Source organism: Daktulosphaira vitifoliae, unplaced genomic scaffold, assembly GCF_025091365.1.
Source record: "Daktulosphaira vitifoliae isolate Bord-2020 unplaced genomic scaffold, ASM2509136v1 Scaffold_1, whole genome shotgun sequence".
NCBI lineage: Eukaryota > Metazoa > Arthropoda > Insecta > Hemiptera > Phylloxeridae > Daktulosphaira > Daktulosphaira vitifoliae.
In genome coordinates, this window is record NW_026099572.1 from 34,040,642 (window position 1) to 34,054,345 (window position 13,704).

At 24.3% G+C, this 13,704-nt stretch overlaps 2 protein-coding genes across 5 annotated transcripts; one reads left to right on the forward strand and one right to left on the reverse strand.

Annotated features, from left to right (window-relative positions):
- Positions 1 to 456: 456 nt before the first annotated feature.
- Positions 457 to 8,132, forward strand: LOC126893498 (proton-coupled amino acid transporter 1). Of its 4 annotated transcripts, XM_050663778.1 has the most exons (10): positions 457 to 716; positions 795 to 845; positions 2,315 to 2,403; positions 2,685 to 2,831; positions 3,863 to 4,013; positions 4,160 to 4,366; positions 4,678 to 4,950; positions 5,032 to 5,213; positions 6,307 to 6,479; positions 6,548 to 8,132. In XM_050663778.1, exons 1-10 carry the CDS (start codon positions 711 to 713, stop codon positions 6,793 to 6,795), a joined length of 1,527 nt encoding a protein of 508 aa, XP_050519735.1. In that variant the 5' UTR covers positions 457 to 710; the 3' UTR covers positions 6,796 to 8,132. The 4 variants fall into 4 exon arrangements, with proteins under 4 accessions (XP_050519735.1, XP_050519736.1, XP_050519737.1 ...); XM_050663779.1 differs by lacking the exons at positions 457 to 716; positions 795 to 845 and adding an exon at positions 1,838 to 1,966; XM_050663780.1 differs by lacking the exons at positions 457 to 716; positions 795 to 845; positions 2,315 to 2,403 and adding exons at positions 3,169 to 3,212; positions 3,335 to 3,377 and having other exon boundaries at positions 2,709 to 2,831.
- Positions 8,133 to 8,514: 382 nt separating this feature from the next.
- LOC126893500 (serine/threonine-protein kinase Nek7-like) lies at positions 8,515 to 12,846 on the reverse strand. The gene is made up of 6 exons (XM_050663783.1): positions 12,787 to 12,846; positions 12,377 to 12,728; positions 11,785 to 12,022; positions 11,397 to 11,725; positions 10,470 to 10,586; positions 8,515 to 9,152 (listed from the first exon to the last, which is right to left on the reverse strand). The coding sequence occupies exons 2-6, from the start codon at positions 12,668 to 12,670 to the stop codon at positions 8,805 to 8,807; spliced, it is 1,326 nt and encodes a 441-aa protein (XP_050519740.1). The 5' UTR covers positions 12,671 to 12,728; positions 12,787 to 12,846; the 3' UTR covers positions 8,515 to 8,804.
- Between the last annotated feature and the right edge of the window lie 858 nt (positions 12,847 to 13,704).

Here is a 13,704-nt window from a genome sequence, read left to right on the forward strand (position 1 = left end):
AAATTAAAAAAAAAAAAAAAAAAAAACGAAAATCCGGAAAAATTCTACTTGCATATGCGGATTGATTATATTAGAATTTATGCGTAATATTAAAAAAGGAATCTTGTACCGAGAGCTCAAGGTTAAAAAAAAAAGTTGCTCGTTCCTCCCACATCTTTGCTATATTAATTTATTAAATAAATTTTATTTGATTTATGTTTATGATAAATTATTGAAAATCAAAAATACAAGTCAAATAATTATGTTATACTTGATCGAATTGATCTTGAGTTTATTGAGTTAATGAAGTCAACAGAAAACTTGAAGACTACAGCCAAAAAATAAATAATAACATAGTCCAGGAATCTCGATTTCCCGTTAGGTTAATTTGGCCATGTCTGTTATACTTTCACTAAGTGTTAATATACTTAATGTATCTACACAAAGAGAAAAATACAAACAGCTGATTGAGAATCGTATCTTAATGATAAGGAGAACAATACTATGTTGAAATCAGAAGACTAGAAAAAGGAAAAGGAAAATCTTGTAACTACTTGTGTCGATACAATAAAATACATTCGAAAATGTTGTACCTTTGTTAAATATGAGTATTCCAGGTTATAAGTATCAGTTCAGGACAAAATAACTTTTTTTAAATGTATGACAATTTTTAATTGAGTGACCCATATGGTTAAATTTTGAATTGCATATTCTAAGGATTTCACGCTAACATGTCTGTGAGTGCACATTATATTTAATTCCTTTCAAAAAGGTTAATTTACTATCTCATTAATGTTTAATTAAAATAAAATTAGGTCGAAATTAATGGTGAAAATGTTATCAACAACGGACAATCCAAAGTCCAGGTAAATCATATAATTATAATCTGACATCTGATTATTGAATAGTTCATGATATCAATCACTTATTCATCAAATAAAAATATTTCTTAAAGAAACAATAATTTGTTATTATGACAATGAAATTAAGATTGACTTTTTAATTGTTTTTATATTTTAATCTGCCAATTTTATAAAATATGAAGTGAATAAAAAATTAGTCTGAATTTGTGATAATTATTGATTAATATGCATATTAAACTTATTTGGACACTTTATTTATATATAATACTTGATAACATTATATTGTTTATTTTAATTTATCTGAATTAACTTCCCTAACCAATTAATAAGGTTTTCATAATTCCCAAAACATATTTAAACCTATAATTCTGAATGCTTTTTGTAGAATTCATTTAATTATTAATTGTAAATATATCTAATTTATTATAAATTAATTTGAGTTTAAGCATTTCTTTTAAATTGACTCTACTTAAAGAATACTTATAGTCATTTTTAAATTAATTTCTTGAATCAATACATTTCTATTGATAGATATAAATTAAGCAGTAAGTAATGTTATTAATGTTTGTTAATTGAAACTAAATTTCATGTTTTAAAAAATAAGAATTTTGCACGGAGCAATGGCTTCTAGTAAAATTCTTCTATTAATAATTTTTGAACATAACATTTAAAAAAAAAAAATATTTATTTTAATTATTTTAAATTTTATATCATATAATAGTTTAAATAAAATTGAATATTAAAAATATTTAATGTCTTCTCTGATATTTTAAAGTTTTTTTTTATTTAAAAAATAATTCTAAGCAGTCTGAGTATAGTGCCATGAGCTGAAATTCTTAGTGAAATATTTGTTGACATAAATTTATCCTTGTATTAAATGACCATGAAATACAAACGTTTATATGTTTGTTTTATAATAGCTTGCGTCATATTTTATCAAATCTTATAAATTAGAATGAATTTGTACATAATAAAAATATGATACCACAAATGAGAGATAAAAGCTGCTACATATTTTAAATAATACTTAATTCACATATTTATCATTCAAGTGTGAACACTGCTGAACAAATTTTATTATTAATCTAAACTGGAAATATTAATAAAATATTATATTATACTAAGTATGTTTGTTATGAAATTTAATAAATACTAAATTATTTAATATATAAATGTATTTATATTAGAAATTGATGGTAGTTTTATTATTTTAATTTTACCATGATATGTTTTTTTAAATTAAAATGAACTATTGAAATTAATAAAAATCAAAGCATATTTTATTTGACTACTACAATTTTATACATTAAATATATTAAAATTTAATTTTGTATTCTTTGAAAGCTTATTAAGGTTTTTATAAACATTTTTGCTATAATATCAAAGAGTATAATACTGCAAGATGTATGATAGTAAATTTAGTTTTCTTTAAATTTGCAAAAATTATTGAACTGTGTATTATTATATTTTAGAGCGATCAAAACACAATGACTATTCAAACACCTAGAGTTAATGAAGATAAACCTCTTTTAACTGGCACAACTACAATGTATAATAATGGGTGAGTTCCAAATGTAGTCCATATTTTACATAAATATTTTTCAAACTATTTTAGTTCTACAATTGTATGATAATAGTTTTTCCAATTCATAGTTTTATTATTAAATCTAATAAAACATTCTTAATGATTATGATATCAAATTTAAATTATAAAAAATTTATATAATTTTTCTAACAATGAAACTAATAAAAACTTAAATCTGTTAATATATATATATATATATACACATATTACTTTTAAAATTAAATCATTTTAATGGTGATATGGACTATTTTATTTAGAAACACCTGTCTTTCCCCACAATCAAAACAGTTGCCTGAAAAAGATATTTCAATTAATTCAACTAATGTTATCAAAACAAAAGATGGTATAATAATTTCATCTGATTGTAACCCATTATTAAATCGTCAAATTGAAAATCCAACATCGTAAGTAATATATTTTTATTGTTATTATTTCTAAAGACTGTTATATGTATTTTGATGCTTAAATATCATTTTAATACATCTTAATATTATATATTAAAACAAATCTACACAAATTACACATTATAAAACTTTTTAACTATTACAATGTTGCCTTTAATTTAAATATTAAATGTTTGTCTTCTAATTAGTGTTATTGGCTAACAATTGAAATTACTTAGTTAATCTGAACTATTTTATAAATTGCATGATAATTTATTAAATGTAATCACGTGAACAATTTCACGTGTTTGTTAGAATTTTAACTGTTAATTTATCAGTATATTTAAATTGTTTATAGGTTTGATAATATTCTATGTTAATATGATCACATGAAGTTCAGAGGTTAATGAATCATGGAATGTTAAATATTTATTTATTATTATTATTTTTTTTTTTTAAGACATTTTATTAATCTGTATATTTTATTTTATCATGTAATTTTTTTCTTAATTGTTTTTTTTTAGCTATGGTGTTTAACTTTGTATTACATGGTTCTTTTTATAATAAGTAAGACTACATTCAAAAGATTTCAAAAAGTCTCGTCCTTTTTTTTAAAACTACTTTTAGAAAAAACCTCTTGTATAAATGTTTTTCTCTTTTTTACTAGTTTATTTGATGCTAAAATAGTGTCATAATAATAAATAAAATATATTATTATTTCTCTACTAGAATAAAAGTACTGATATAATTTGATTATATATTGTTTTAATACTTAAGGAACAGTATTTTATGTAAATATTATAAATTCCTTTTTCAAAATTTATTTGTACTTAAATTATAAACTACTTTTAACCTGCTCTAATAAAATATGTTTCAACTGTTTAGTGTTTCATTATATACAAATTCATACTTAAAATTCATACTCTCTGTCTTCATATGTTTCCTTGTTAAAGTATCTTGAGGTCAATTATTTTTAGTCTATTTCATATTTAGATTCTAAACATCTTATAGTAGTACTATAATATATGATACATTTAAATTGTATTTTTTAGGAATTTAGATACAATGATACATTTATTAAAAGGAAATATTGGAACAGGGATTTTAGCCATGCCTGATGCATTTAGGAATTCTGGTTGGTTTGTGGGCTTAATTTGTACAGCTTTATTAGGTGCTATTTGTACACATTGTATGCATGTCTTGGTAAGATTATATTTTAAATTTTGTATATGACATCTATGGTATAGATTTTAAAAGACCTATCATAAAAAATTAAACAAAACAATTGTTATCTAATAATAGTTATTTATTAACATGAATATTGACTGTACATTTTTAATTAATTTTAGGTAAGATGTTCTCATGAACTTTGCATTAGAACTCAAACACCTTCTTTGTCATTTCCTGATGTTGCAGAATATGCATTTGAATGTGGACCAATTAAAACTCAAAAGTTTTCACGTTTGGCAGGCAAATTAGTTAATATTTTTTTAGTATTAACACAATTAGGATTTTGCTGTGTATACTTTTTGTTCGTAGCCACAAATCTTCAAGAGGTAAAATTAAATTTTAATTTTTTAGAAATAAATAATATAATTTCATTTTATATATAAAAAAAATATATGGTTTAGTCAATATTATATATCTATATATAAATTTATTTAAAATATTTAAAACTATTTAGTGAAATAATAAATACATAAACTAGTATGTTGATTATGAAAACTATTGAATTTCATTAAAATATTTTTATTAAAGTTAAAAAAAACTTCTTAATGTAATAATCTTTAAAATCAATACTTAAAAATTGTTTCTTAGGATTAGCTGAATTTTATTATTTTTATATTCTCTTTAAATGTATTTTTAGGTAATTGGTCATTACTTCTTTTACATGTCCGTGCAGTCCTATTTAGTGTTGCTTTTGGTGCCCATGGTACTTTTAAATTGTGTTAAAAGTCTCAAATATTTGACTCCTGCATCTCTCTTAGCTACAGTTCTTACAATAGTTGGATTAGGAATTACATTTTTCTATCTACTTCAAGGTTTACCTAAGACAACAAGTGTTAAAGCATTTTCTTCTTGGAAACAGTTACCATTATTTTTTGGTACAGCTGTTTATGCTTTTGAAGGGATTGGAATGGTATAATGATAAAAATATTTTTGTATTATACAGTAATCAAAATTAATGACATTTAAATATTGTAATTTTAATAAAATATAGATTTTACCACTAGAAAATAATATGTTGAATCCTGAAGCATTTGGTGGATGGACAGGTGTATTAAATACAGCTATGGTTATTGTAACTTGTCTTTATACGTCTATTGGTTTTTTTGGCTATCTACGTTATGGAGATGCTGTAAAATCTGGAAGTATTACATTAAATCTTCCTGGGCAAGATATGTAAGTGTCCTCTTATTATAATACATGATTTATTTCATGTATCACTCATTAATATCATCAGCTACATGGAAGAATATTATAAGTCATTTTATACCAATTTTACAATAGAAGAAAAAAATGTTCAGTCTTGCATTTGTCATTCTAAAACGACTTTTAGTTTTGGGCATTTACATGAAATTTTACTCTTTCAATACTCATATGTGTAAAAAGTAATATGTACACATTTTTCTAAAAAAATATGACTTACGAGATTTTACCAAGTAGCAGACTATATAAAAAGTTGGATAAAATAAATAATAATATAAATACTTTTTTATATAAAAAAACTTTTGATTCAATAATCATTTTTTAGTCATTTTTTTTTAAACAAATTTTGCATTCTTAGACTATGCTAAAAACATATTTTTTATTATTTATTTTGAATAACAAAAAAAAATATTTAAATTATTATTTTTATTTTTTCAAAATTTCATAATATTTATTTTAAGTTATATAAAAATACTATTTTTTTTAAGTCACTATGGCTAAGTATTCAATTTGAAGTATTATCTCTTTAAACTTGAAACAGATTATTACATTATTGAAATCATACTTTTTTTTTATGTTTGTTTTAATATCAATAACATTATCTGATGCTCATATTAAACAGTGTTATAAAAAAAATTAAATTATCATTACTTTATCATTATATCATACACACACAAATGTAGTTCACTGAACTCACCTAGTTACAAAAGCAAAGGAAAATAAATATTTGCTATGTTCCTTTCATATTGAAAAATAAAAACAATGTTTTATCTAATAAGAGAAAAATTCTATTTACTAAAAAAATTAAGAACAATGTTGTAAAATTTATCATTAAATTAGATATCATTTTTTTATTTATCATAACAATAAAGATTATCATAAATTATTTGTTATTATTGATCTAAAATATCTCATAATTTACAGTTTAACTATTAATTCATTATTTTATTTAAAAAATAATATTAATATATACATTTTTTTAAGTTTTTTAAATTATCATTTGAATATGATGTATATATTGTGTCCATTGTTTAGTAATCAAACTAATTTTTTAATATATTTTTAGTTTAGCTCAGAGTGTTAGAGCAGCAATGGCTCTTGCAATATTTTTGTCTTATGGTCTTCAATTCTATGTTCCTATTGGAATAATTTGGCCTGCTGTTAAAGGATATTTTCATACTCAAGCTAGTCAACGTAATGCTGAACTTTGTGTACGAGTTTTTCTTGTAACACTCACATGTAAATAATTAAAACATTTTAAGGTTTTAATCAATTTTTCAGTAATTAATATTGTACATGTTTTACAGTTGCATTGGCAGCTGCTATCCCAAATTTGTCTGCAGTAATATCTCTTGTTGGATCATTCAGTAGTTCAGCTCTAGCATTAATATTTCCGCCAATTATTGAACTAATGACATTTTGGGAACAGAGTTCTGGAAAAGAATTTGCGATTATGTTTATTAAAGATATAAGTATTATTTTAATTGGTTTTATTGGATTTGGTTTTGGGTCCTATGCTAGTTTATGTAACATATTTCAGCCTGTAAATGCTTAATTTTAGACTGGTTTGTATAAACTACTCTTATTAGTATTTAACTTTTGATCTTTAATATCAATTTGTCTTCCTATGTCAGTCAATAATTTTTAGTTGTGTAATTATTCATTATAACTATCAACTAATTAACTATTCATTATACTTATTGTATAATATGGTGGTTTTGTTAATTTTTGTTATTTTTATTAAAAAGATTTATTAATATTTAATAAATATACCATAAAGATTAAAAATGCTAGATTACACATTATTACACTGTGTATAGTGAGATTTTTAAATAATTAATTTATGTAACCATTAAGTATTTCTTAGATGGAAGTCTTTCACTCTACATTAAAGTAAATTTTAACAAATAATTATTATTTAAAATTATTGTTATAATTTTCCTTGTTATGTTACATTGATATACTTTGACAGTTGTAAATGTATGTTTTTTTATTGATAATTGATCCTCTGGGTTAAATTCAATTATTTTACATTTTATCATAAAATTTAACTTGTACAGCTATGTTTCTAAAGTAATTTACTGCTGTTTTTGATTTAAAAATTTTTATAAATTAACTAAAATTTGTCTGTTTTTTAGTGGATATATAATTTCTTATCTTTAAAATTATGTTTACTATAAATTCCTTTAAAATGAGGAACAAATTAGTAATAATTGCTGATTGGCTTTATGAAAATATTTAACATTCCTTTTTTGATATAAAATTTTATGTTAGGTTTCAAAACTAGAGAATAATTTTTTTTACAATAAAATTGAGTTTTGGTGGTGTTTAGGTTCATCGAAAATTTATATATCTACAAAATATCACATTAAACTATGAACCCATTTTTCAAATTTACAAATTTATTATCTTAGATATTAAATATCTCAGTAAATGTATACATGCATTTATTTAAAACATACGAATATTTTAATGTGCTTTTCATATTATTAATTAATATTAATAAATATTAATAATTGATAAATTTAAATTAAATTAGTTCAAAATACAATTTGTAATTGTATAAATTATTTTATTTTTAACTAAGTTCATTTTTATTATCACACATATTTAGCATAATTTTTGTTTATTATTTCTTATAATAAATTAAACTACTTTTTAAATATATTTATAATTTCTTGTATTTTGTTTCCTAATTAATTAACTATATATTGTACAGTTTATAATTTATTATATTATTATTGTTAGTCATTATTAACAATGTAAAATAATCATGTTGCTTTTTAATCATATGTTTATAAATACTTTAACTATGTAATGATGTTGAAGACTATGACAATAAATATTATCTTAGTCATACTTTATTGTTAAATATATCATAATTATTCTTTATATTGTTTGTTAATTTAATTTGTTTAATTGCAATTTTTATTAGTTCCATTTGAAACTAGATGATTGTTGGATAAAAAGTCACATGTCTGTTTTTTTTGCATGTTTTTATTGATTTTTAAAGGATATTTTTTAAAGATTTAGGTTATGAGTCCTAAAATTTAATATAAATAATACGCAAAAGTGTCCTGATGATTACTTGGCAGCTAGTGTTTTTAAGTATTGGTATTAAGTATAAATAGTGTAGTAAAGGTAGTTTTATCTATAATATTATTTGAATACTCAATATTTTTGGTAATCAATAGAGAAAACAAAATATAAAAACCAACCAGGATTTTGCATTTTAAAGTGTTTTAACTTTTATAAAGAATTTGTTAAAAATATGTTCACAATTTATATCATCAATTTAATAAATAAAAAATAAAAAACAAAAATACACATTAATTTGACATAAATTGGGATATAGTCATTTAACTTATAATCATTATCCAAAAGTAAACATTATAAGACAAAATAAACACTTCTTTAATTTAATTACAAAAATGTTTGTTTTTCTATTGTTTAATATAAAATGAGTTATAAATGTAACAAATGAATAAAGTTAACTCCAGTAAAATTTATAAAAAAAAATTAAGAAATAAAAAGTAAAATTAATGAATTAAAAATGCAAAACGCCTAAAGAGGAACTTTCAAATGTGTCACATTTGGAACCGTTAAGCGATCAAGTGGACGTTGTTGTTGGGATAACGGGAGTCGATTAACTTTTGTTCGCGGTAACTTTTCCATTCGAGGAGTTTCTGGTAAGAGTAAGCTAGATTTACGTCCTTTGGATACCATACTGGAAGGTGTTCGAGGTGATTGTTCGAATTTTGACTTGGTCATCGATGGTCGTGATATTCTACAACGGTATTGTTGTCGACGAAGTGTTTCCGCAAGACCAGCACGAGCTCGACGTAATGCCAAACTGCCACTTAGTCGAAGACGTCGATTAACTACCATACATGCATCGATAAATTGTGCCATCTAAAATTTAAAAATTAATGATTTATCAGTTATTGTATTTAACAGTGTACGAAAAGTGAGTAGATGCAATATAAATTTCTTTTGTTCATATAGTATACATTTTCTGTCTCTTCAATTAATATCACCAAAGAATACACGTTAAAAATAAATCAGTATCAGTTATATGTTCACTATATTTCAATTAACTTTTCACTAATTGTGAAATTTTGAAAATTTTAACGACATTGGTTTAAAATAAAATGTTAATAGAACTGTACATTTAAAGGTAATAACAATCCACCTCTTTATGCATTAACGATTAGTTATCATCATATTTTGTAAAAAAAAAAATTTAGTTTGACGAAAGTAAACTTTTTTTTTAGGAATTTAAAATTACATTCCGGGACTAAGGGCTTATTTGGATGGTTCTTTACTTTTGAAATCGTTTTAAAATAACCAACGTTATATTATGTATTTGCGAAAGAAGTTTATTTAATTGTACTTATTCACAATAAAATTTACACTTTAATAACTATTACACAATGTTTTATTTATTTTTTTGTGTTTTTATCACAGATTGAGGTTAATACGGGATAAAAAAAATCGTAGAGTTCGAAATATACTCACTCGAACAGTGAGAATTTTCTGTTCAGAAATGCGTTTCTTTGCACTTGTGATGAAGTCGTAAATTAATTAATAAATTTAATATTAATATTCATATCCCCAGGATATATATTTCAACGATTTTTACAATTATGATAACAACCTTAATATCTAAATAAAATAAAATAAATAATCTAGTATTCCGAACACCTAATATCATAATTGATTATCGTGACATTGACGATGACCAGTAAATTATACAAAAATTTGAAAAAAAAATTAACAATAGACTGAAAAGTGGCCAAGGACAGCCTAATCCACTAGGCTACCGGGAGAATTTTGTTGGCCTGGACTGCTAAAATGGCCTTCTGGCTTACACTGTCAGGAATGATATATGTTAAATATGGCCTGAATAAAATAATTATCAGACCCGTATTTTTTCCTCAGGCCGCCCCTTGAAGTGTATATAAACCGTTTACCTGTCTATCTCGTATCATTTTATGTGTATACGCACTAACAGGAAATTTGAGTAGTGGGTATATGCCGTATACTCTCAACTACACAACTGCTTTAGATGACACAAAACTAATGAGTATTAAAAAAAATCGTATTTATAAAACATAATAAAATGAATTTAAAAATTATATAGAATTGTTCTTATAATATAGTGTTTTCTATTTGGAATCATATAAATATAAAAATTTATCAATGAAAATTTAATATAATTAAATTTACCTGCGGTGAATAACTATCACAAGGGATAGGTGGATAAAATCCGTTAACTATGCGGTTCATCATCAAATTCATATCTAGAGAGCCATTCAAATGAAAAGGCGCTTGTAAAGCAGCCAACTAAACATCGAAAATAAAAATTAGTTTTATACAACAATTTACTTTAAATAAAAATTTCAGAATTATTTAAAATCTGAATATCGCTAATAATACTGTTTAAATTAAACAGTATTTATTTAGCGTTCATAATGGTAACATAATACGAAATACGTATCTGCGACTTTTTAGTTTTTTTTTTTTTTGTGGCTTATTAAGTTAAACATTTTTAATAATTTGTTAGTCTTAACTTAATATTTGTAATATGATTTTAATATTAAATAATTAGCCATAAGTGATCATTTTTTTATATCACTAGTAAATCAATCTAAGTTTTTATCTTTTTAACATTTTGTAACCTGATTGTGGCATGTTGTAATTAATAATATTCATAACCTTATATTATATATTATATAGAGTGTAGTTAATGATATTATACATTATATTATTGAATTTTTTAACTATTCATCCATTGCGCACATTCACTAGAAAATTCTGATTCCAACATTAGGTAATTTATAGACATTTTTTTGTAAGCTAATAACAAATATTTTTACATTGAGGGTCAAATTTACATTTTTTGACTTTTTTTATCAAAAATAATAAATAATGAGAAAAAATAAAATTTATAATTGCTCGTCGTGAAATTCAAAAAAAGGTATCCAACATTTTGCACTGTGTAGTAAAATACTTTGAACTATCCCGGGCAAATGTTCCAAATACGATAATGAGAAATTTAGATTTTAACAGAGAAATATGAAAATGTCCCCAAGATATTTCCAAATATCCTAAATGTCTATCTTGTAAACTAAATTCAAAATAATAATTTTTTACTTCGTAAACACAACATGCCGCTGACCACATATCGCTATCAGCATAATATGTACCAGAATCTTCTTGGTCATTTCCTTGAGCACATCCGTCAACTTGTCGTAAGCGCTCAGGGCTCATGTAAAGAGGAGATCCCAGGACCGACCGCAAACCAAATGAGTCACCGTTGTGTGGCCTAAAACCTTTACTGAAACCGAAGTCACCCAGTTTTAAAGTAGCTTGGGCCCACCGGCGATGTAATTTATCGTCGTCGCAACCTAAGTCAGAATCATTGTCAGCGTCCTCGTATACATCATATACGTTGTACACGAATATATTAGCTGGTTTTATGTCTATTTAAAAATTGACATCAATGAAATAATTGTTAAAAAAAAAATGGCGTTATAATTACCTCGATGCATTATACCGGCTTCGTGCATATGTTGAAGGGCGGCACACAATTGAACTGTACATGACCATACAGTAGCTTCTTTAACGAGAACACCAGCAGCATAATGTTCATGGACCATACGTCGCAGATCTCCACCCGTGGCCAGTTCGGTGGCAATTTTCAAAAGGGCTTCCCCTTCATTTCCAGCTGGAACATAATCCCACCACAAAAGACGCACGATATTAGGATGATCAAGTTTCTGTGAAAATAAAATAGTAAATATACACGATTTTGTATTTAAAATCCTAAAGTATTTGAAATTGAGTCGAGTTGATTATTGAAATTAACGTAATTTATTTGTCGAATGTAATGTGCAATTTATACAACACGTTAAACTTATATTTCATTCAGATTGATTCAATCTATTGGAGCCAATAAGACTTGTTTTCGAAGAGAATTTTGATTTCGAATATTTTTTAGTAGCGATTATGGTTTTGATAATAATTTATTTGGATTTTATACAATTTAATCGATTGCATCGTAAAAAAAGTATTTTATAGTCTTTCAGAGTTATTATTTAATTATTAAATAGCAAATATTGTGTTTTATATACCTTAAGATTAACTATTTCATTAATACAATCTCGATGTTCGGCATCTATTATACCTCCATATTTAACTTTGCTTATAATATTTTTACTATCTTGGCCGTTGGATTTTTCATTCTTAAGTCTCAATACTTTAAGTGCCACGTATTCGGTAACATTTGAATTATCATTTTGTGTAATTTGAGCCCTGTACACCGTACTAAACGTACCACGGCCTAGCACTTGGTCAATACGCACCACCAATGGTTTTTCATTGGATTCCGTTAATTGATTTAGAATATCTGGTTTTAGTGAAATCATGATTTATTTTTCAACTTTGTGAAAACGAACACGTCTGAATAGACCTCATTTACACAAACTATAAAAATGAGCAATACACGAGTATAAATATTAAATTTATAAAATTAAAAACTAACCAGATAATTTAAAAAGAAATCCAATATCATCACACGTTGTTCTATTGTATACAAATAATATGACGAAAATTTCCGTGTATTGATAAACTGGCGTATTGTATTATCAAACGGTTTATAAAAGTTGTTTTTTCGAGTTTACTAATGGAGATAAGTTGTATAAATAATTTCAGATTATCATAATAGATAACAAATTATCAAATTAAAAAAAAAATTCAAGACCTAATGCACTATATTGATGCAGTACGCTCGTTAAAGGTTGTCGTGCTGCAATCACTTTTGTGAGAGGTATATTTTAATTATATAATTTTGATTGAAGAATATATATGTATTTTTTATGTCGGTATTAATAGTATAATTTGATGAACCTCATGTAGTTTTGATAATGCAGTGTTCCTATTTATACTATAAACACGAGAAATTACTTTCTCATGATCATACCGAGGAAGCTAAAAGGGCTAATCTCTTCTCCCCCGTGGTTCATATTAAACCTAAAATTTAGATAAAATATGGCCAAAAAATTATTTTAGCATAAGCCCCTCCCCAATGAAATATATTGGATTCGTCAGTGGTAGTTACTATTAGTCATAAATATAATTAAAAGTAACTATATTTAATTCATAATCTATAGTATTCCTTTTAATGGTTTCCAAACCTAAGGTAAAATATTATTGTGCTCTGGAATAAACATAATGAGGGAGCCTTTATTTATTAAAAAAAACACATATTTTATCACTCCTACTACCTGCATTACTTGCTTCTTGAATATAAAATAGTTCTATTATTGTATTGTACTTTAATAACTTTTTATTATTTTTATGTCATTTGAGAAATAGTTATTTACTGTAGTAGGTTAGGGGCCCAATGGAAATTATAATTCGGGACCAAAAATGAGCCAAACCGATACTATAACTAGATTTT

Coding starts and splice junctions, on each gene's coding strand:
- LOC126893498 (XM_050663778.1), top strand. Junction 2,404..2,684: donor ACTACAATGTATAATAATGG/GTGAGTTCCAAA, acceptor TATTTTATTTAG/AAACACCTGTCTTTCCCCAC. Junction 4,367..4,677: donor TAGCCACAAATCTTCAAGAG/GTAAAATTAAAT, acceptor ATGTATTTTTAG/GTAATTGGTCATTACTTCTT.
- LOC126893500 (XM_050663783.1), bottom strand. CDS start 12,670: ATGATTTCACTAAAACCAGATATTCTAAATCAATTAACGGAATCCAAT. Junction 10,587..11,396: donor CGGCATGTTGTGTTTACGAA/GTAAAAAATTAT, acceptor TTCGATGTTTAG/TTGGCTGCTTTACAAGCGCC. Junction 9,153..10,469: donor GTGATAGTTATTCACCGCAG/GTAAATTTAATT, acceptor TTTAAATTTTAG/ATGGCACAATTTATCGATGC.